Here is a 23,080-nt window from a genome sequence, read left to right as displayed (position 1 = left end):
ATTTCCAGCCATTGCAGGTGCATCTGCGGGCCCAGGCTGAAGCTTTCTCTCTGGTGTCCTTCACTCAGGCGCCTTCCTCCGCGTTGCTTGCTGGATTTCCAGCCATTGCAGGTGCATCTGCGGGCCCAGGCTGAAGCTTTCTCTCTGGTGGCCTTCACTCAGGCGCCTTCCTCCGCGTTGCTTGCTGGATTTCCAGCCATTGCAGGTGCATCTGCGGGCCCAGGCTGAAGCTTTCTCTGTGGTGTCCTTCACTCAGGCGCCTTCCTCCGCGTTGCTTGCTGGATTTCCAGCCATTGCAGGTGCATCTGCGGGCCCAGGCTGAAGCTTTCTCTCTGGTGGCCTTCACTCAGGCGCCTTCCTCCGCGTTGCTTGCTGGATTTCCAGCCATTGCAGGTTAATCTGCGGGCCCAGGCTGAAGCTTTCTCTCTGGTGTCCTTCACTCAGGCGCCTTCCTCCGCGTTGCTCGCTGGATTTCCAGCCATTGCAGGTGCATCTGCGGGCCCAGGCTGAAGCTTTCTCTCTATTGGCCTTCACTCAGGCGCCTTCCTGAGCGTTGCTTGCTGGATTTCCAGCCATTGCAGGTGCATCTGCGGGCCCAGGCTGAAGCTTTCTCTCTGGTGGCCTTCACTCAGGCGCCTTCCTGAGCGTTGCTTGCTGGATTTCCAGCCATTGCAGGTGCATCTGCGGGCCCAGGCTGAAGCTTTCTCTCTGGTGGCCTTCACTCAGGCGCCTTCCTGAGCGTTGCTTGCTGGATTTCCAGCCATTGCAGGTGCATCTGCGGGCCCAGGCTGAAGCTTTCTCTCTGGTGGCCTTCACTCAGGCGCCTTCCTCCGCGTTGCTTGCTGGATTTCCAGCCATTGCAGGTGCATCTGCAGGCCCAGGCTGAAGCTTTCTCTCTGGTGGCCTTCACTCAGGCGCCTTCCTCCGCGTTGCTTGCTGGATTTCCAGCCATTGCAGGTGCATCTGCGGGCCAAGCTTTACACCCCACCAATTGCAATGAATTGCTAGTTTCCTTATGGGAAATCAAGACATTTTGGAAATCATATATTGTGTGTAGGTCAGTCTTGTTGGGCAGACGTTTTGGAAATACTATAATGGGGGAAGGCAAAGACGACCTCAGTCCATACCCCCCACACCTGTAAAAAAGTGCCTATTGTTCTGATTCACAAGAAGGCGGGTAAAGAGAATCTGGGGTGCTTTCGAGCGATCACCTTGCTGGATGTCAGCGGCAAAGAGTATGGGAAGAAGCTGCCAGTAAAAGCTTGAGTATTGGGCATACTTAAATAAGTGAATTCCTTATTTTCAGGCTGGTTTCCAAGTAGGCTAGTCTACAATGGACATTTTTTCTCTTTGAAAGAATATGATTAACATATGCCTGGGGAACCGGAAATCCAACCTGCATGTTCCTTTTATTTATTTAGTATAAGCTTTGTACTCCCTTGACATGATATTTTGTGGGCATAACTGGTAGGTCTGTTAGCTCTAATTCACACTATCCATATGGACTCTTTCTTGGCAGTAAGGTCCAAACCGGGGTGGAAAAACTATGACGAATTCTGCACTGACAAGCGGGCCCGTCTGCTATTCTTGCTCTGTCTCTAACGTTATGAGAGCAAGTTACCCATTGGGAATCCCCCAAAAATGGGCGGAAAGGGAATGCAATGTCCATTTGTATGTAGGTGGTTTTGCGATCCTAGATTTAACGTTGAGGGATCTGCAGCTTAGGCTAAACGTTTTTACAATTAGGTTTTAAAGAGACATCTGATAAAGAATCAAGAGTGACCAATGTTGTTGCCAACGAGTGGCCTCTCGGGAGCAGAATTGCCTCACCATTGCGAGAGCAATCATTGGGTCTCGGCTGGATTATTGTCACGCCCTCCTAGCAGGTACCTCATAAAGAAATATGAGTAAACGCCAAACTGTCCGAAATAATGCCCTTTGGGCCACCACCGGCATATCCAAAAGGGACCACATTTCAGCCACCAGGAAGCAAGAATCATTAAAGAGCGGATCTTCTTTAAAACGCTAGCCCTTGCGCATAAATGCCTTCATAACACGGCCCCCCCCTCTACCTTGCACAGAGAGTCGCCAAACCTATCACCACCAGACCCATAAGAATGGCCTACACCAACCCAATCTCCTTTCCCAAGACCCGGAGGATTCGTGCAGGGGGCACTAGCTTACCTGTCATGGCCGCGACCCACTGGACCTCTCCACCACCCCACATCAGAAGTATTGATTTGCATCTTGCCTTCCGGAAAGACATAAAAACGATATTGCTCATATATACTAGTCCGGACTGGCCCCGCTGTATGGCCTAGGCTGTCTGTTTCCACTCGCCATTGATTTAACCTCCAGTGTGACCGTATATTAATCCAAACCTGTAACCACCTATGTATTATACGCAGCCCGCATTGTAAGGCTACATGCTCATTGTAACCAAAAGCAAAGTACCCTTCCTGTAACCAAGACACTTTCTTGCAACAGCGCCTCGATGCCCTTGGGCTGCTAGTGCGCTTTAAAAATTTTACAAATTTTAAAAATAAAATAAAAGTTGTTTGACTTGCTTGCATGAAATTGGGGGCCACATGGTGTGTCAAAGGCTGTGCGTTTGAATCAGCTAAATCGCACACTCCGCTCCAGCCCACAGCTTCTCCAGTAGTGGGAGCTGCGCATCTCAATTTGAAGGGAGCTGTGCAATTGGCAACTTCTGCGTGGGGGTAGGCAGTGGTCCTTTTAGATCCACCTTTTGGCATGTGGCTGCTAGAGGTTGTTTTAAAGTTTACCAGGCACACTGAAGTATGGAGAAATACCACAGCGAGTTCATTAGGGTGTGTCAATAACATATTTCTCTAGATAATATTGGGGACCAGACCACATTTCTCTGGATAGTATTGGGGGATGTTGTGTGGCATGCCAACATGCGCAATAGGAACGGGGAAACAGGTGCCATCAGTGAGGATCTGGGCTGCCGTGCCCCGGCCACTATTCATTTGTAAACATAGCAAGCAAGGCAATGATTGCAATGTGTGCTTTGCATTGTTGGAGATTTTGAGCAGCCATGATCTCCTGGTGTGCTCATGCACTGCGTCACTGGATAGGTGGGACACGCTAACTTGATCACGTCATTCCAGGGAGGATGTACTGACACTAGCAGGCACATAAAGTCGTACTTGCCTGGCGCTAAAGTAAAGCACAGACGAGTGGCATTAATGTGTTTAGAAAGTGACGAATCTTAAATGTGCTTATGCTTTAGCAACTTATAATATATTCCAATATCATTTAAGGGCAAGCGATATCGTGCTGCACCTTCTTACATCTTATAATAGGTTATAGGTCTTTTTGTGCCTGTAAGTATTTTAAACTATGTAGCCTTATTGAGCATGCATGGCAAAATATGACATATCAATTACTATATGCATCCAGTGATGGAAATCAGTCTTTTATAATGTGTGTACTTGTAATGTTTATGTATGTAATTGCCTATTTAGTTGATGAAAGTTGAATAAAGTTACACACACACACACTCTCTCTCTCTCTCTCTCTCTCCTTCCCTATCTCCTTCTCCCTCTCCCTCTCTCTCTTACCCTACTGTTCTATTGTTCCCATGTATTTGATCCTGCTCACTGTGGCAGTGGTTGGGAAATATGTCTCACTGCTGCAGCTGTAGCATTTTGTCACAAGGGGGCGCAGCTGGTTGCTCCTACTTCAGCTCTCACTCAATGATGTATGGTTGCAGCCACTGTCAGGTCCTTCTCAACGTTCTGTTGTTTCTTGTTTCTCACCCACCTCCTTATTGTAGAGGCTTTGCTTGTCACCAGTCTGAAGGCCAAACGCACCCAAGGGCTGCATTTCGTCTAATTTGGCTGCCTCTCAGGACGTGCAGGCCTAGTGTCATCTGCAGACCCCCACATCCTATTTCAAACATCCGATGGTTCTGTATTGCTGAAGACGAACTGGTGCTGCATGTCTGATGGATGTACTTGATTACACCACAGCGTAAAATTACGATTTCGGAAAATGTTGAATTCAAAAAGTGCGCTGCGGTGTAATGACACACATTAGGTTTCCTGACATCCCCTTAGCCGCTACACCCACCAGCCCTACTTACCTTTTGGCAGCACACAAAGAAGTGGGTCGCCGACTCCCCTGTCTCCCTGCGACGCCAGCTCCCTTCACTTACATGGATGGGAACTGGTGCTGCAGGGTCCTTTTTAAAAAAACTTTATTTTCCCCTGCCTACTTTCGAGTTACCGAAATCGGGGGACACCCTGAAACCCCCAATCTATGCAAGCAAGGGGAGGGGGGGACTCGCACACCGCAACCCCTGCTTCACCCGTTTGCTATAATGGGATACTATGGCATGGGATACTATGGTATAAAGGTTTGACAGTTTGGGATGTACGAAATTTTAGTACAGCCCAAATTCGAACAATTATACCATACGTACATTTTTTTCTGACATTTTCGGGGGAAACGGTGTCTGGAGTCTGCGATCACACCTTTTCCCCCTCACTAACTCTTTTTAATGACTCAGCCCTTCCACGCCTAAAAAATGGTCCGACCACTTTCTCATTCACTTCTTCATCCTCTTATCTAACAACTCGAAAAAGCTCACGCCCGCACCCCCAGCCATGCCCAGGAGCGCCGAGAACCTCACCACAGAAAGCATCTCACCCTATCTAGTCCCTCTCACGAACAATCTCCCTGCCTCATCTGACCCAGCTGCACTGGCAGATATCTACAAAACTACCATTAGCACTGCCATAGACATCATCGCCCCCTACAAAAGAAAACATCAAAAAACTCCAAACACTCCAATACCTGGTTCTCAGCAGAACTAAAAGAACTACAAACCAAAAAACGCAAAGCCCTAAACTTATGGCAAAAAGCGCCCTATGCCTCCTCACTATCGTCCTACAAATCACTGGCCACCCAATACAAAAAAAGCATCACAGCAGCTAAATCTGCATCATATAATGAAAGATACTCCAACGTGACCTCAGAATCCAAAGAGCTCTTCGCCATCTTCAAGGAACTCTCCACACCGGCCACTAAGTCCCAAGAGATTGTCAAAGATCAAGCCTGGTGTAACACCATACAATCAGCCCTTCTAAAAAAAAATCGAACTCCTCCAAGCTAAAATCTTAACCATCACAAAAATCTCACTCAGGAAATCGTAGCTGCATCCCTTAAGGAAACAGTGAATGAGAACAAAAAGATAAGTCACATTACACCCTTTAAATTTAGAGAAGTCTCAGATAAAGAGGTAATCGATATCGTCAACAGAATCAAACCCTCCAATTGCAAAGGCGACGCCTGCCCCGCCAAACTAGTCAAAGACTGCGTTGAAACACTAGCACCATTCCTCAAATCCTTCATCAATGCTTCCTTCAACTCAAACTCAGTCCCAACCAGCCTAAATGAAGCTTGGGTGCGCCCTCTTCTCAAGAAACCCACTCTAGATCCAGAAAACGCCAACAACTATAGACCCATCACAACAGTTCCCTTCCTGCTCAAGATCCTCAACAAAGTCACCTACTCACAAATACAGCACTACCTCGAAGAAAATCTCATCTTAGGCAAAAGGCAATCGGGCTTCCGCCCGGGGCATGGGACCGAATCGGCCCTATTAGACCTTAAAATCCAATTTAACGACATCATGGACAAAGGCAAACCGGCTCTTCTCCTACTATTAGACCTATCTGCTGCCTTCGACCTGGTCAACCATGAAATCCTAGGCACGCAACTCAAAAATGAAGCTCACTTCTCGCCTGAAGCCGTCTCCTGGGTCAAATCCTTCCTCGAGGGTCGACTTATGAAAGTCTTTTCTGATTCGGCAAACGCTACCCCAACCACTATCCATTGTGGCGTCCCACAGGGATCCTGCACTGCACCCACCTTATACAACATTTTCACCCTCCCACTGTTCAATGACCTCGACCATCGCCACATAGCTTACACCAACTATGCTGACGACACACAAGTCCTGCTCCCCCTTACTGGAGTATATGAGCAAGACGCTGCAGCACTAACAAAAATATACACAGCCATTCAAACCTGGATGGCAGCCAATGGACTTTGCCTTAACGGGGACAAAACAGAGATCCTACTAGTTGGCACCAAAGAAACACTAAACAAACCCCCGCCTCTATACAAATCCTTTAACGTTGATAACTCCACCATCACAGTCTCCACTGCAGTAAAAACACTAGGAGTATATCTCGACTCCACTCTCTCTATGACACGGCAAGTCAATGCCGTAGCCTCTTCTGCTGCACTCACCACTGAGATAATCAACGTTGGTAAACCCTTCCTATCCTCGAAAAACTGCTTGAATGTAGCCAGAGCCACAGTAGGTACCAAACTGGACTACTGCAACGCCCTCTTCCTGGGCATGTCTGCACAAAACATTTAAAAAATGCAAGTCACACAAAAAATGCTCTAAGAGCAGCCCTAAGCATTCCAAATAGGAAGCACATCTCCCAAGCCAGAAGAGAAGCACACTGGTTACCTATAAAAGAGCGCATAATATTCAAATCCATGGCCATCACCCACAGATGCCTCTCTGCCAATGCCCCACCCTATCTTTCTGAAAGGATCACCCCCCATACTTCCACTAGACCTACCAGGTCACACATGACCAACCAGACCTATGTACCCACCTTTAAAAGAAGCAAAGCCGGAGGGTCCAGCTTTCAACACCTAGCACCCAAAAACTGGAACGCATTCCCCACCGCCTTAAGGAACGAAAAATCATACCATGCCTTCCATAGACTACTCAAAACCACGCTGTTCAACTAACCCGCCTCACCTGTATTCTCACCACTGTATGTATGGAAATAACAGCAGATGTATGAAAATATGCTTGTGTGCAAATCTGTGTATCTGTATATTCACCATGTATGCCTGTAACAAGTAAGACTTCTTTAGCGCCACAATGCCCCCGGGCAGATGTGCACTCTATAAATCCAAATAAATAAATAAATAAATAAATAAATACATTATGCTTGGTTCCTGAATGTCCTGTTTGTACTGCGCAGATTCCTGTATTTCTGATGTGTGCTTCTGTTTGTATGTGCATCGAGAAGCTGTTTCCCAGATGCTTCAGATCAGCACGCATGCGTCTGGTGACGCAGTCTCAGCCTCACTTTCTTCTTTACCATGACTTGCTGGTAATTCATGGGTTATGTTGGAACATTTCACAAGTCATTTGGCGAAAGATCCAGGCCACACAAGCAGTACCTTAAGACACGGCTCTTTCCTCAGGCTTCTGGCAACCAATCTTTCTCTATTGAGCTTGCTTTATACCTGTAGCATAGGCCATTTGTAAGGTTTAGCGACAAAAACCTGCATTGTTGCTCAATAACACATAACATAACATACCAGCTGGACCTGGAGGGTTGCCCAGAGCAAATGGCAGTGGTTAAGATTCATTCTAAATATTCCAGCCATCACTTTTTCGTTTTGTGGTGATTGGCATCGTCATTTTATTTCTCAAGTTAGTGCTCTTTTTTGCATTGTGTGGGAGGTAGTGTGGCTCATGGGAACAGTGTCATGGTTCATTTACGGACCATTTCATGATTTCTATGACATACAAGTCACACTCACACAGCTGACGTGTGGGCAGTTTGTAGGCTAATATGGAAAGAGCAATATCAAGGGTCAATGTGGTTTCACCTTCATTTGCTAAGATGGGAGCAATGTCACAGATCATGGAACCAATTTCATGGCGCATTTTGGGTGATTAAATGGCGGATGCGAGGGACAGTTAGTGGCTCCATAGAGGCAAAATCATGATTTGGGACAGAATTGGATTTATTTCACCAATGAGTACACTACTAGGAGTAGGCATCAAAACAAGGCGGAATGACTCAAAATACATAGGCTCAGGTTCACAAGTGTTTTTGTTCACTTGTGTGGGCCGTTTTTAAGTGAACAAAAAGCCTACCTTCTCTGAGAGGATTGATTCAACTAAGTGAACCTGACAATGCAAATGGCTGCTTGATATGAGCGTTTCCCTTCAGGGAGATCAATGCATCCCCCTGACAGCGCACAGGGGAAAACACATGTAAGGACTCACTCATCCCACCGTACAGGTGCATTCCTTCATGAATGAGGGATGCACTTTTAGAATCGACAGCCCCCCTTGCAGCACAACCACTGGCCCAATTTGGTGGGTGGCAGAAATGTGGCTGCACAAATTCATTTGTGCTGGCAAATTCACTTTTGAGAAATTTATTTAATTTATTTATTTATTTGCATTTGTAGAGTGCACAACAGCCCTCAGGCATCGTGGCGCTGTTAAGGCTTCCTTTAGTTGCGTAAGTGCTTGTGTGAAATAGACATACATACATCTTGCCTAACCCATGTTACAAGGGGCGGCTTAAAGGAATAGTGTGCTCAAAAATGGTATTTGCTAGAAAGATGGCCCATAATCAAAAATATATATAGAACATATTTTTAAGCAAAGTCCCTATTTAAAGTTTTGAGCAAATGATGCTCAAACTCAAAAATTCGAAGCACTAGGAGGCATCCATTTTGTGAAATGGATGAGCCTCCTGTGCTGCCCTTTCGACACTAATGAAGCAAAAGCCAGCCAGCTGTAATAAACAAAAGCTGCTACAAAAGCTACTACTGGGTGGCTTTTGCTTCATTGGTGCCGGAGACCAGAGAATGCATGCAGGAAAGCTGAATCTAGGTAAGTGCTTATTTCCTTTTCCTTTTTTAAATAATCACTGCAGCTAGAAAGAAAACTGCAGCTTTTAAAACATTGTAATTATGTTTGCGCTGGCTTCAGTTTGGATTCCCCTGGGGGCTGCGGTTTTCTTTCCAAGTTTCTCACGCTCCTCAGAGCATTTTTAAATACAACCGTGTTGTATTTCTGCCTGCAGCGGCTTTCGCTTTGAGTCTCCTGAGCTCCAAGACTGGAGCCCAGGAGACTCTAAGCGAAAGCCTCCGCAGGCAGAAACACCACGCGGTTGTGTTTCAAAATGCCACAGTATTTCTCACTACGGCAGCTTTTGCTTGGAGTCTCCTGGGCTCCCCCAACCCTGAGGGAGCCCAGGAGACTCCAAGCGAAAGCCGCCACAGTGAGAAATGCAACGTTGTTGTATTTGTAAATGCTGTGGTATTTACAAATACCACAATGTTGTTATTCTGATGGCGGCGGCTTTTGCTTGGAGTCTCCTGGGCTCCCCCAGGTTGGGGGGACCAGGACAGTCCACATGAAAGCGGCCGCAGTCAGAAATACAACGTTCTTGTATTTATGATTTCCGTGGTTTTCCAACCACAGCAATCACAAATACAACAACGCTGTATTTGTAATTGCTGCACCTTTGCTTTTCCCCTTCATTTTACGTTTTCTGTGCTTCCCTGGGCTTGGGGAGCACCGAAAACGTAAAATGAAAGTGGAGGCAGCCTCCTCAGCTCATGTTGAGCGCTGCTCTGGCTGCAGTAAGCAAAAGCTCTCAGTAGGGGGCTTTTGCTGCTTGTTTAGTGCCGCTGGGGCAGAACTGAGGAAGTTGCCTGAAATGGCAAAATGGATGCTCCCATGTAAGCACTTTGAGCCTTGTTTGCTCAAAATTTTACATAGGAACTTTCATTAAAAATATGTTTAATGCATGTTTTGGATTATTGCCCATCTTTTAAGGCAATAATATTTTGAGGGCACTATTCCTTTAACTTAGTTATATAAGTGCTAGCAAAGACATACAGTTTGACTGACCCCATCTTGCAGGGCGGCATCAGCGAACATTGCATAGGGTCAGTATAGGTGGCACAAACATGATGACCAGCCCCATGTTGCAGGGCGGCAGCAGCATAGAAATGCATAGAGTCAGTGTAGGTGGCAAAAACATGGTGGCCAGCCCCATCTTGAAGTGCGGCAACAGAAAGTAATGCACAGAGTCAGTATAGGTGAATCATGCCATCTGTATAATGTGGAAGTCTGTTTCACTTGCATGCCACTTTTTGTGAATCTGAGCCAATGTGCTGGTAAATCGTTTGCCACACCATTCATGACAAAATGCTGCAGCCATGTTCTAAGAGGTCACTAGCAAACAACATTTCAGTGCAACATAGTATTGTCTTTATTCTAAAACCGGATAAAGAACATTGTTGAATCAATTTTACAATGCGTACATTTCATAAATGTATCACTATTCTGGCCACCACTTACATCGTCATTTTGTAGAGAGTCGGGTGAGAGGCTGATGTGCTGGATATATTTTTTTATATCCCCAATCATCTGTTAGAAAAATAAAAACAAAACATCTTAGTATAATTTCAGTGCTGAACAACATGGAGCTGGCGGGATATTTTACAGCAAGAAAATAGATTATGAATTAAATATATATTTTTTAAAAAAACAAGATGTGCAAGATGACTTGTTCGAACAATATTATGTTATTGAACATCATTTTCAATGGTGAAATGATTCTAAATATTAATTGCAGAATGTCTGCAAAATTAATGCCATCTCATTCTGAAACACATCTCACAAAGAAGTTACCAGGAGTTACTCAGGTACTCATGAAATGAGACTATTCGATTCGCAAAGAAATGAGCGTTTGTTACACTTACTCCTGCCTTTTTCTTTTCTTTCTCGGAGTAAGAGTTATTCCTGGGAGCTTCTTAGTGAATTGCAAAGTCTCCCTCAAATAGTAAGATGGAGTTACTATGGGTAACCTCTTTGGGAAGGAATCTGTTTAAGCATGCACAACCACAGTTGCAATTGCATTAGTGGCAGTGCAGATCTATCTGTAGGACCACCAATTAAATATAGCACTTGTGCAAACGTAACATAATCGCGCCATCAGACACTAGTAATGATGGTCTTTGGGTGTCATTCGAGTACCTTTTCTGTCAGGTGGGAGATCATGTTCTTGGCCTCCCTCTGCATGTCCATGTCAATGTTTTGGAGCTGAGTGTTCAGGGCTTTTTGCACCTGTTGCTTCCCATCAGGCCCGCTCGACATTTCCACCGCTGTCTCCAAAGATTTCCAGTCCAAATCCTTCAGTATGTTTGATAGAAATTTCCGCACATGCTCTATGTTGTTCAGGATAATACAGAGCTAAAGGGACACATATGAGGTTTTAAGACAACTGACACTTACCAACAAGCATGGGACACTTGTCGTGATGCTAACACAATCAACATACTACAATTACTTAATTCTGCTACTTTTATTTAGTGAAGAACCACAGACTCGTTTTTACAAAAGTGTAACTAAAAAACAGAAATGTCATATTTTAGATAAAACTCTTGATTTCCAGACAAAAAGTGTTTCACTTTTAGTTGTCATTCTGTAGACTCTTTAAAGTGTGCATGCAGGGTCGTCTATTTCCACATCAATAAATCTACCTTAAATCTACCCAGAAGTACTAATCAATTTCAATGGGACATATTCAATTCATCTTGATCTGCCACTCTTTGTTGCCTGCCCTTCATGCTCATTGGGTAGTCTTGGTTATCTGAAATCCTGCATTTGGAGAGGGCAGGAGAAACTCCTGCCAATCACTTAGTGGAATGACGAAGACCGAACTGGGCAGAGCGAAGGGTGGGTGAGTTGGATGCCATCCCTCACACACCACCGGCATGTAAACATTACAAAAAAATGTATGGCTGGGAGGGACAGAAGTAAGGAGGAAAAAGCGGGAACAGAAATGAAAGTGAGGATATGTATTAATAAGACTGAAACATTAGGTGGGTTATTCAATTTATGTGACAGTAGTGGTTGGTTACATTATCTATAATAAATGTTTTTGTGAATACGCATGGGTAGATACTATTTATATAGTTTTAAAAATGTTACAAATGTACTCTTTTCCAGGCTATTAAGGGATTGTTTACATATGTAGTGTCTCCCACATGTTAACTATTTCCATTTGTTAATTGGACTATACTGGCATTATGATACAGAATATATAGTGTTATCAAGGTAATATTACATTTCAATATTGAAACATGTGATATATTGCTCACCCTAAATTTGTTGTATGAAACCTGGAGTTGTTGCCATTAATCAATATGTCATGTTTTACAAAATGATGTTATCTGATTCCAAAAACGGAACCATGACCTGCAAGGATATTTTCAATTAGTCAAGTGTTCCATTAGTTTATCATTTTTAGATAAAGGATTTGTTAAATGGAATATGATTCTCATTGACAGCCACAGGTCATGATTAAAAAGATTTACATTTCACGCATCCATTTTGGTTGTCCCTATTTCTTATCAACGTTTTAGTGCTAGTCTTCAAATAAGTTTATTTTCGGGTATTTTATTCCCTATGGGGCATATGTAAAGTCTGTTGTTGGGGTCATCAGCATTGAATATATAATAGTTATGAAAAGGTCCGAGAAAAACAGTCATAATACTTTCCATTTACCCAAAGATGTGGGTGGTATTCATCCCTGCAGGGTTCGGCAAAATGTCAAGTACGGTGGCATGCTAAGCAGCCGTTATCTTAGTTTTCTATGTAGAGGAGTTCTCTAATGCATGACATCATTACATGTGATGTCATTGCTTCACATTCTGCAATTGTTTATTGAACTAACTACATGCTTTGATGCAGAATGTATTGTAATTGAACTTATATGACTTCATACGTATTGGAACCTTGATTTTGATCTTCTTTAGTCTTTATATCAAGCTTATGTTCATCTTTGTTTAGCCTTGAAAAGGCCAAGGGAGTAAAAACACATGTTGGCACATCTAATCAGGATCATGGATAGGTTTCTGAAATCAAATAACATGCGGGTGTACGCGGGTGTACGAGGTATTGAATAATAGCAACAGCCCCAGATTAGCCTTGAAACACATGCTGGAAGCTGGCCATATATGTCAGAAAAGTATTTGTATAATTACTGTTAGAATATGCTATTTATTATCACTTGAGCCCAATTAAAAATATCTTCAAATCAAGTACGAGTAATGATGTATATAAATTATATAATTCTCATAACTACTATGAATTAAATGACAGCATAAAACGCTATTTACATGATTGAGATAATTGGTGGCATGAAGGTGAATGCCATAATCTGGGTAATACACACCGCAAGTCAGCTTTCTTGATCTAATTAGTTAATAATTATATGACATGGCACAGCACGTATTCTGGGTTACCCATGTGTTTGTGTTATTGTATACTGCAATGGTCATTTATATTTGAACAATTTCCTCACACATTTTTCAAATTTTTAGTACTCCTGTTTTATCGAAACTTAGATATCTTTTTACGTCTAGCTAGAGATAGTTTGAGTGATTTGCCAGAGTTCTTGCCAGAGTTCTTGCAGCAGTACTTAGAGGGGGGTTCGGGGCAATTGGCTGCTCCAGAAAGATTCTATCATGGTGAAAGCTTTTTTCTTAGTGTGAAAACACTGAGTTATGTCATATAATAATACATTATAGTGAATGAATTGCTGAATTATGTTGTCAGGGAACATTTGTGCTGTGTGCATCTTTCCTGTGTGAGACAACCCTGAGCTGTGCAACTTGGTTTTGTCTTCACTCTGAGGGGGGTTAAGGAAGTAATAGCGTCCCAGAAGGGTGGGAAGGCCCCGGCCCAGGCAAGATCCCTTTTGGCATTTTCAAAGGGGAACCTGTTGTTTGGGCGACTATACTATGTCACTATTTTAATGTACTTATGCAATTTAAAGTTGTCCCAGATCACTGGAAGAGTGTGGAAATCGTACTGCTCTTCAAGAAAAGGAGCTGAGATTCCTCTGCCAATTATCACCCTATTTAATTGCCAGATTCAACTGGGAAGATATTCGCTAAAATCCTTCTTGGGCATTTACAGGAATGGGCAAACTACCCAGGTATATTTAGCCACCTTCAGGCTGGTTTTCAGTCTGGGAAGAGCAGGGCTGGTCAGGCATTCTGTCTTTTTAAGATCTTGCAGAAATATGTCTCCTTGAAGAAAGTCAACATCTATAGAGTCTTCTTTGATTTGAGGCCTGCATTTGATGGAGTTCAACAAACATGGCTCTGGCACATGCTCAGGGATCTTCATATTCCAGACCACCCACACCATTAAAAATGCAACTGTGCATTGGGCATTGGGGGTGTGCCCTGACTTATCCCTTTTCGGTGGAGAGGAGGGTCAGACAGGGATGCGTCCTGGCCCCTCTGCTATTGTGTCTATATTTATTTATTTTATTTATTGGACATGGTGTTTCAAGGTGCCACAAGACAAAAAAGGGGGGGACAAGGGTGAAAGATAACAATAATGATCCTACCAGACCTTGTGACATTCGGATCGGGCAAGTGCAATAACAAGAGGTGCGAAGAGGGGGAGTGCCGCTCTGCGCGAAATGCAAAGTGCTAGGGTGGGAAGGGAATTGCAGGGAAAAAGAGGAGAGAGTGCAAGTGAAAAGCGGGAGTTGGAGAAGGGGGAGAGGGCAAGAGGGGATAGGTGAGTGCAAGGCAAGGCCAGGACGGAAAGTGCCAGGGGTTACATGGGGTGCAGGGGGTGAGGGTCAACATGCTAAGTGTGAGGAGGGAGGGGGCCTGGGCAGGGGGGATGGTGCCCTGTAGAACTCAGCGGGAACAAGGCAGCCAGTCGCGGCAGACAGGGGTGTTAGCAGAGGAGGGGGAGAGGGAAGGAAGATGAGAAAAGGAGGGTCTTGTGGAGCTTCCAGAATTTAAGGAGATCTGGCTCAAGCCTGAGACGGGCAGGGAGACCATTCCAGAGGGAGGCTCCTGCATATGAGAGAGATTTACCCTCCACTCTCTGCTTAGAGAAGCATTTAATCTGCAGAGGGTTGGAGATAGAAGAACAAAGGGCTCTAGCAGGGAGGTATTTACAGAGAGGGGGCTGGATGTAACGGGGTCCCAAGCCCCAGAAAGCATTGTGGATGGTGCCGAGGGTCTTGAATATATCCTAGCAGCAACTTCCTCATCTAATATAATCAGTGGGGAGAAACTATTTGTGGTCGGAATAGCTGGGGAAATAACTACTTCATCACTTTCAAACAACTCCAGGTCTACAGGCGGGGGCCAAGTTGTTTAAATTCCCCTTTCGATGACACAGAGAAAAATTAACTTTACCAACCAGAATTGAATAGTTCTGTCCCCCCACCTGCTCAGGTCTATTTCCAACCATGAAATTCGACCAGGGATTCATCAAGAAGGTAAACTGGCTTAATAGGTCTCCATGCTTGTGGTTGGCCCTTGCTAAAAGGAACGGATCCACTCCAACCAATTCAATAGTATCCATATTCCTTCCAGAGAAAACACAGTTTGAAGTAGCATTAGCTTTCCCCACTTGCATAGAATCTTTTTTTATATCAGATAATAGTTGACATAATCCCACCACCAGGCAACCGAGGGATCCCACCAGAGATGAGCTACAAACCAAATTACCAAGCCCTTTGGAGGGAAAGAAGAAACAGCACTTGCAAAACGTGCAGTGGGATCCCCTAGGAAACTCCATGTAAGGTGGGATAGTGCACAAGGTCACTGTGCCTTGCTTGGCTTTAATAGAAACCTTGCTCTCGCCATCAAGCAGAAACTGCAGCGAGAGAGAGAAACAAGCCACAGAGTGATGTCTACTGCCTCACAATACCAACAGTTAAGGTGCACAATACAAAGAGAGTATTGCTGTGATTTACTTGATAGAGCACAAAAATAGACACTAAAAAAGAAACACTATTCACTCAACCACACATACACAAACTATACTTGCAATAAAATGCCCTGGCACTTAGTGTCTTAATCACAGACAACAAATGTAAATGTAAAACCAATTCCTTAAACTACCTCCTAAAAACAATGTTACAATCAATCTATATCAATGTTGTACAACTACGTCTAAAATATGCTAGCTAAGTGTGATAAAAAGCAAAAAGTACTAACAAAATGCAATAGTTCCATACAATTGTGCAGGTCAATGTAGTTAATAAAGTTCAATGGCATCCAGATTCCACAGCTGCATAACTCCCTGATCCCAAATTGGACAAATGGGTTTCAGGGACAAACAGTCTGATTGAATTCAATGCAGATCTGGCTTGAACCTGATCTTCTTAAGTTCCCGGAAACTGCTCAAGTCTATCCTCTTCTCCTCTTCCTTCTCTCTTCCTCTACCCTGCTAACCTAGTTCTCTGGTCTTTCCCTCCCTCCTTCCTCTTTCCTTACAGCTCGCTGACTGATCGCCTGGTGTACCTCAGAGTTTCACATGTCCCTGGCACCCCCACCAGTTCTCTTTCGCAATTGCTCCAGAGCCCTACACCCCACCCACACTTACTGCACTTGAGAAATAACCCGTGAGAGTGGCTCTCTCTGCACTTATCCCAGTCTCCACCAACCGGCTGCACTTGGATCTTCCCCTCCCTGTGACCATCTGTGCACTTGCACGATCCGTACGCACTGTGTCTGAAGATCGTCTGTCTATCCTACTTTGTCTTCACCCCTTAATTGCACTGGTAAAACGGCAGAGCCCCTGTCAGACCTATTTGCTGTACCTCAAACTGTTAAATGTATTCTACGCACATACTCTGCCTGTGCAGACTATTATCGTCTCCTAATTTCAATGGCTCTGAGCGACTGTTGTTTTTCCCCATGTTCCCACCTCCTTGAGCGCCTTGAAACACTGCCTGTGTATAGGCACTTATAAATAAACAATACCATAGCAGAGTGAGGCACGCCCAACGGCTCAGAGGGCTGCCAAAGTCTGACTCCCTTCCCTCGCTCCCAGACCCTCAGACGCCTGATTAAAGTGAGAAGCTATTGTCGTTCAATTATATTTTTTCCCCTCGTACCAAGTTCCGAGTTTCATGTTCCAAGTTCACGCTGTGTGTTTTAAAATATGGTGAAGTGTGTGTGTGTGTGTTTCAGTTTCTGTGACTGGGAGGTAACGTTTTTGAGTGTATTTGTGACCATGTTGACTCTTACAGAACCGTACTTTTTCTTACCCCCCCAACCTACCAATTGGCACCAACTCACCCCCATTCTCTCTCCACTTTCTCATCCCTTAGTACTTTGTCTTCGCTTTGGAACCCCATGTGTGCTATGTTTTCTTTGAACAATATATCTGCGAAACCGTAACATTGTCATGAATGCATTTCTGTAATGTCACTCCACAATCACCACAACCCACCCCACCTCACTGCTCCAACAATGTTTGGCCTTATGCACTATATGTCCTACTCGTGTTTATCTCAAATGAACTTAACAACTGTTGAACATGTGCAATACTGTAATCAATGGATACGATAACTATGTGAAACCCCTACTATGTCACCACGCCGGACCACCTTACTCACACCTATTCACCCCACCCACCACTATCACAGCCTTGATAAAGACCCAGGTTGAAATGCGCCTCGGCTGTTTTTTGTTACACTAGATTGGCACAAGTAGAAATTTAGATATCATCTATGTTGTTCTGATACAAATAAAAGCACAACTCGCATGACCCAAGGACTGGACAATCTACTAATTGTCACTTCTCACAATTGGACAATCAAACCCGGCCAGCGCCCAATGCTAACAAAGGTTTGACTCCCCACCTAATATTCACGAAGGACCACCGTTCTCCACCTTCTTTGAGGGAAATCGGCCGTCTAGATAAGAGATGTCCTTTTCTGACATCCCATGTGATGTATATTGGGCTTTTCTGCAGTTTCTTTTAGGTGTGATTTAGGTACTGGTAATTCCAAAGCTTGGATTAGATAAAATGGGGAAGCATGTTCTTATTTAGAGTTGCATTTTTCCACAGCCAAGACATGTGTAAGGACTGCCATCTGGAAAGGTGTCCCCATATGCACAGGGACGCTGTCCCCTGCCTGTCCACGACTGCTGGTGTAGGGGCAATGCATTGTTACATTACAATGCCGGCTTTGCATTTTTGCACTGAGAGAATGTTATCATTGGACTGTTGTAAGATTAATTATTGTGGTGTAGTGTGTTTTTATAGAATGTGTAGGAAATTAGAATTTGAAATAAAATGTTTTGATTATAATTTGATGTGTTTTATCAGCTATGTTTGAGAGATTTGTGGAACCCATTTGATTAAAACAGTAGGCAACTTTATAGTGCTGATAAGATTGAACACTATGCGTGTACCACCATACTGACCCCAGGTGTCCCTTTTGTGTATGCTGAGGGCAGGGCTACTCTTCTTGGTTTGATATGTATATGGGGTAATGCAGAAGGCCAGGCCCAACCAGCTGCAACATGGCGTCGTTCCTCAGGCGGTACGACAGGCTTCCTCTAGTCCCACCAACAACCAAACAACGGGCCGGCAGGGCATCGTTGGCTACTCCATGACCTTTCAGAAAGGACCCATACTCGCAGATTTGTTTATATGAGCTGGCAATGGATATAAAGTTAATGCTCACTGCTACTGCAGCTAACGAAGCGCTTACCCGCACAGACAGTAATCAATTAACATTCAGTGTTACTGCAGAGTGCAGAACGCAGAGAAGACCCATGAAGTGCCAGCTTACCCATACTCGCAGATTTGTTTATATGAGCTGGCAATGGATATAAAGTTAATGCTCACTGCTACTGCAGCTAACGAAGCGCTTACCCGCACAGACAGTAATCAATTAACATTCAGTGTTACTGCAGAGTGCAGAACGCAGAGAAGACCCATGAAGTGCCAGCTTCACTTGCGGGGCCTGACATTGGGGGTCATTATGAGTCAGGAGGTAACCATGCCGCTACTAGCGGCATGGCTACCCCCTTACCGGGTACCGGGACCAGGTTCCTTGAATGAGGAATTACCGGGCCATTCTGACCTTGGAGGGCCCGGTAATTCCTCATTCAAGGAACCCATCCCTATTCCCATTCAAGTCCCCATTCCCATTCGGCTCAATGGGGAGGATGCTAATAACGGGCCCGTTGTTAGCACCCTGGTCTGATCACGGGACCCGCTAAGGACGCCTGGTCTAACCAGGTGGCCTTAGTGGGTCTCGCGAGCAGAACTCATAATGACGTGGTAAGGGGTTGGCGGCTCCGGCACCTTTACCGGCACCGTTAACCCCTTACCGCCTCACTCATAATGACACCCATTGTTACTCCCTGCATGTGAAAAATAGAGGCCCAGTCTGCATCCCAAGAAAAGAACTTAAAATGTAATCACACAGACCAGAAAAGTTAAATCCATTGAGCGCCCACCAATCCCAGAGAAGCAGCATTCAGGATCCCGAGCTGCTGGCACCTTGCAATGACCCCACTCAGTGGAAGGTAACCAGTAGTATACAAGCCCACAGGGAGAGGGAGGTAATGTGGACAGTAAGAGTAGCAGAGTGGCAAGTGGTGCAGAAGCAGAGAAGACATTGAAGAGAGCTGAGAGTGCAGGAAGTGCTAAGAGGGCAATTTGAGTGGAACAGAAAGGGGTAGAAGTGCAAAGGAATTTGAAGGATGTGGGTAGAGAAAAGAGGAGGCAGATGCTAAACATCAAGATGGTGGAGATAAAGCAGAATAGGCTTGAAGAAGTAGAGATCAAGGAGGAGGGGACAGAGCAGGAAGTTGGAGGTAATGGCCGAGGAGGAGGAGGAGGAAAGAACAGGAGAAGTTAGACGCGCTGAAGAGGTGGCAAGTGAAAGAGATACATCCTCGGGAGCGGGGAACGAGGGGCAGTGGCAAGTCCCCTGATGGTGTAGCGATGTTGTCTGGGAGGAGGTGGGGTGGAATGAGTATGTGGCAGAACTTCAAGGAAGTTAGTTGACAGTCAGTTTGAGGGTCAGCATTAAGGTCCAGTTTGAGGACCAGAGGTATCTGTGAGCTGTGAATGAGTCTGAAGGAAGGGAAGCTGTGTAAGGTGGCAGTAGAATCAGCACCCTTGGCCACAGAGGGGAGCTTGCACCAAACCAGGAAACTTGGAACACTCCTGGCCTGCCTCATTGTTGTGAGATGCTATGAATCCTGATGCAATAGACCCTACATATTGAATGCAGCTGCCCACAACTCTTGGCTGGTGCTATCCTACCCATGACTTCCAGGAAAGAGCACCAGCGACCTGGACATCACTTGTTGAAGCAACCTTGTATCTAAAGACTTTGACTGACACCCAGGAGAGACCCAAACAAACATTTGAGGAACACTTTGAATCAATAAGACTTTGTGTTTGTCTTTCTACTATGAGTTGGTTAACTTTGTATATTGTCCCGAATAGACCTGTTTGAACCTCACCTATGAGTTGTGTTATCTGCAGAGTCCACTTGGTGTCTTGACAGGACCTCATTTTCATGAAGGTACAAAATGATGCAGATGCAAGGAAGTGAGGTGTCCATGGGTTTTGCAACTTCATTTTGCTACAAATTCACTGCATGGAACATGAACCATGGCAGAAATCTTATCCACAAATTCTACCTCTCAGTGTAGGGAATCTGCATATGTGTCTTTGTCCATATCAACATTTTGATGCTTACAAGGAGGAAGGGAATCATATGGACTCTGCCTGTTTTTAGTGTATTCAAAGACAAGGCAGAGTTCATAGGAGTCCACACTAATGGCAGCTTTCAGTTCTGATCTCTGCAGTGTGCACATGCATGCACAGCTCAGATCCAATCATATTTTCTGCATGGAGAGTTAACCAGCACAGGGGCGCTTGAGGTGGGTCATGCTTTGCAGGGGCTCATGATGACTATTTAAAAAGGCAGACTGGTACTTAATATGGCCTGAACTGAGTGAGAGATTTTTATTCTGAAGAATCAATACATTTTGTTTTGCCAATTGTGCTGAGACTTTTAGGTTTGCTATATGCTGTCAGCATAAGGTGGTATTGAGTATGCTAAGGTGCCCATATTCATTTTTGAATCCACTACTCCTTCAAATTGCTCCATCTTTGTAATAAGAGTTGAGATGGCTGCATTTGGGTTGTCCAAACATATCAGTACATTGTTCGCAAACAAATTTAAGCCTGGTTTTCTGTCTCCCAAATTGTACTGCTCCGATCAGTCCATTTATCCTAACATTATGGATAATCATTCCACCAATTGAGCTAGGAGCAGAGCAGGCTGCTGTGTTTAGGGTTCTAGTCTTGCCTTTTCAGATTGGTAGCACTTTGATAAATTGGGGCTTCAGGGTCCAATAAAAGCTTAATGATTGGCTGAAAGCCACATTGCCCAGGAAAGACCATTCCACATCTTAGTAGGCCTTCCCAGCACCAATGCAGTTAATGTCGCCGGGTCCGCTTTCCTTTTTCTTTTCTCCCCCAGATGGATTAGCCTTCAATGTTGTCAACAGTCTTGCTTCTGTGTTTATGACTTGGGGTATACAACTCTCTAATATTCTAGTGAGAACCTTTGTTTATTATGAACAACAATATATGCACACAAATCAGGTTCCTAGTGGCCTGTGTATCATGTGAACACTCCCTATTTTGACCATGGAATCAATGCGCCTTACAGATGATCAAATGTACCTTCTGGGTTACAGTAGCTAGACCCGCAGGCTGATGATTTTTGTCCACTTTCCTCTTTATTGCTTCAGAGTACTGGATCGCTGCGCTACATATATCCTGGAAAGAGGGACAAGAACAAGGCGTATCCGTCACATCACTTATCAATATTGAGTTATACCTTCATGCAGGGCCACGTGTGACTGATCAAGGGAGGCCCCTACCTGCCAGGAAGAGAATAGGCTGCCCATCACAAAGTATATTTCCATCTAAAAGCTATAGCCATATTTCATTGCACAATATGTTTATGCTAGAGGTAGGTGCACATTGAGCAGCGTTGTAATTATAAATGTGAGCTCACACTCAGGATCGCATCATTGCTTCGGACAGACAGGCTTAACATTCATCTTCCCTATGCAATAACTTGCTGTGCTTAATGGGAGAGTAGTTAAAGAATTCATTTTACTTAATGTTGCAAAGAATATTTCTCGTGCATATAGAAATACAGGACAATGCATTGTATGGGCATGAGGCATACATATTAAGCAAATTAGGAAATACCAGTCAGCATCTCAGATTTGCACCACACATTCCAAAACCTGAACTCATAGGGTTATTTCTGGGGCCCCTCTGAGATGCTCATTGATACATTCTTCTCATAGGTGTTGCTGGCATTCTTATATGTGTTCTGTTTTTGGGCTCTGTGCATCATATAGGAGGCAGCAGGTGCAAATCTGAGAAGCTCCTGATTTGGCCATATGCAAATCTTTGTGAATCAAGCACCTGTGTACTGCGCAAAAGAGTTGTGCTTTGAGGTTCTGTATAAGATCCTTGTGACCAGTACTTAACATGGCAGTGGTGTAAAAAGGCAATTCCGGCTCCTTTTTTGCATAACATCTGCCTTGTTCCAGGTGCTGGGCCGGGCCACTTCCCTTTCCGTAACGTTATATGACCTATGAACTGGAGGATAGCCCGCAGGCCTTTCTAGAGTTCATGAGCCTATTGTCTATATCAGGTGGCAATGAGATTATGCATGTTTAGGGGTATTTATATAAAGTGTACTGCAAACCTTATCATCTGAGACATTACAGGAAACATCTCATATCTGACCCCTGAAGACCACTCTAACCCTCACGTAAAAATTTGGCACTTGGCAAAATGACACTCAGGCCATCTTCACACACCATGGCGGGGAATTCCATGTCTTTACGATCCACACATGTAGACGTGTCTATAATTAAACGTTTCAGCAAACTTTTTAGGGGGTAGGCTTATCTTTGAAAAATATTTAATTTCCATTAAGTTTTTGTAGTTTCTTTAAAGTTGTAAGTTCGAACATTTGTTGCAATTTTTTGATAACTTGGAGAGTTGGTAGTAAATTTAACCACGTCATTCCCAGTCTGTAGGCCTATGTAGCAAGCTTGACACCCCCCCCCCCCAAACATTTTTCTCCAATGATTTCCTTTTTTTTGTTTGGAGTAGTGTGTGAGTGTGTATATATCTCATTGGTTTAAAATGTATGTCAATATCTAGTATGAACATGTAACTATCGGCCATCGAGGAGCCAGGCAGCTCACCCTGAAATAAATGCTATTCCCACAGCACTGTTGAAAATCTGTAAAACACTCATAACTACTGCCTCACCTGCATCATAGACAAGTTCACCTGAACCTTGCTTCAGAGTCACTTCTGATCAGCCATAGGGCCGCCGCATGATAGCCTGCT

At 44.4% G+C, this 23,080-nt stretch overlaps 1 protein-coding gene across 1 annotated transcript in view; it reads right to left on the bottom strand.

The window, feature by feature from the left end:
• BAIAP3 (BAI1 associated protein 3) overlaps nucleotides 1-23,080 on the bottom strand; it is a 2,154,334-nt gene that overhangs the window by 150,638 nt on the left and 1,980,616 nt on the right. The window contains exons 24-26 of the mRNA XM_069647200.1: nucleotides 21,380-21,475; nucleotides 10,859-11,074; nucleotides 10,181-10,249 (exon numbers count right to left, since the gene is read on the bottom strand). Coding sequence (XP_069503301.1) covers nucleotides 10,181-10,249; nucleotides 10,859-11,074; nucleotides 21,380-21,475 — 381 coding nt within the window. The remainder of the gene's footprint in view (nucleotides 1-10,180; nucleotides 10,250-10,858; nucleotides 11,075-21,379; nucleotides 21,476-23,080) is intronic.

Source organism: Ambystoma mexicanum, chromosome 2q, assembly GCF_040938575.1.
Source record: "Ambystoma mexicanum isolate Mex_15411 chromosome 2q, UKY_AmexF1_1, whole genome shotgun sequence".
Classification (NCBI taxonomy): Eukaryota; Metazoa; Chordata; class Amphibia; order Caudata; family Ambystomatidae; genus Ambystoma; species Ambystoma mexicanum.
Note: the sequence above shows the minus strand (reverse complement) of the source record. Positions and strands in the feature narration are given on the sequence as shown.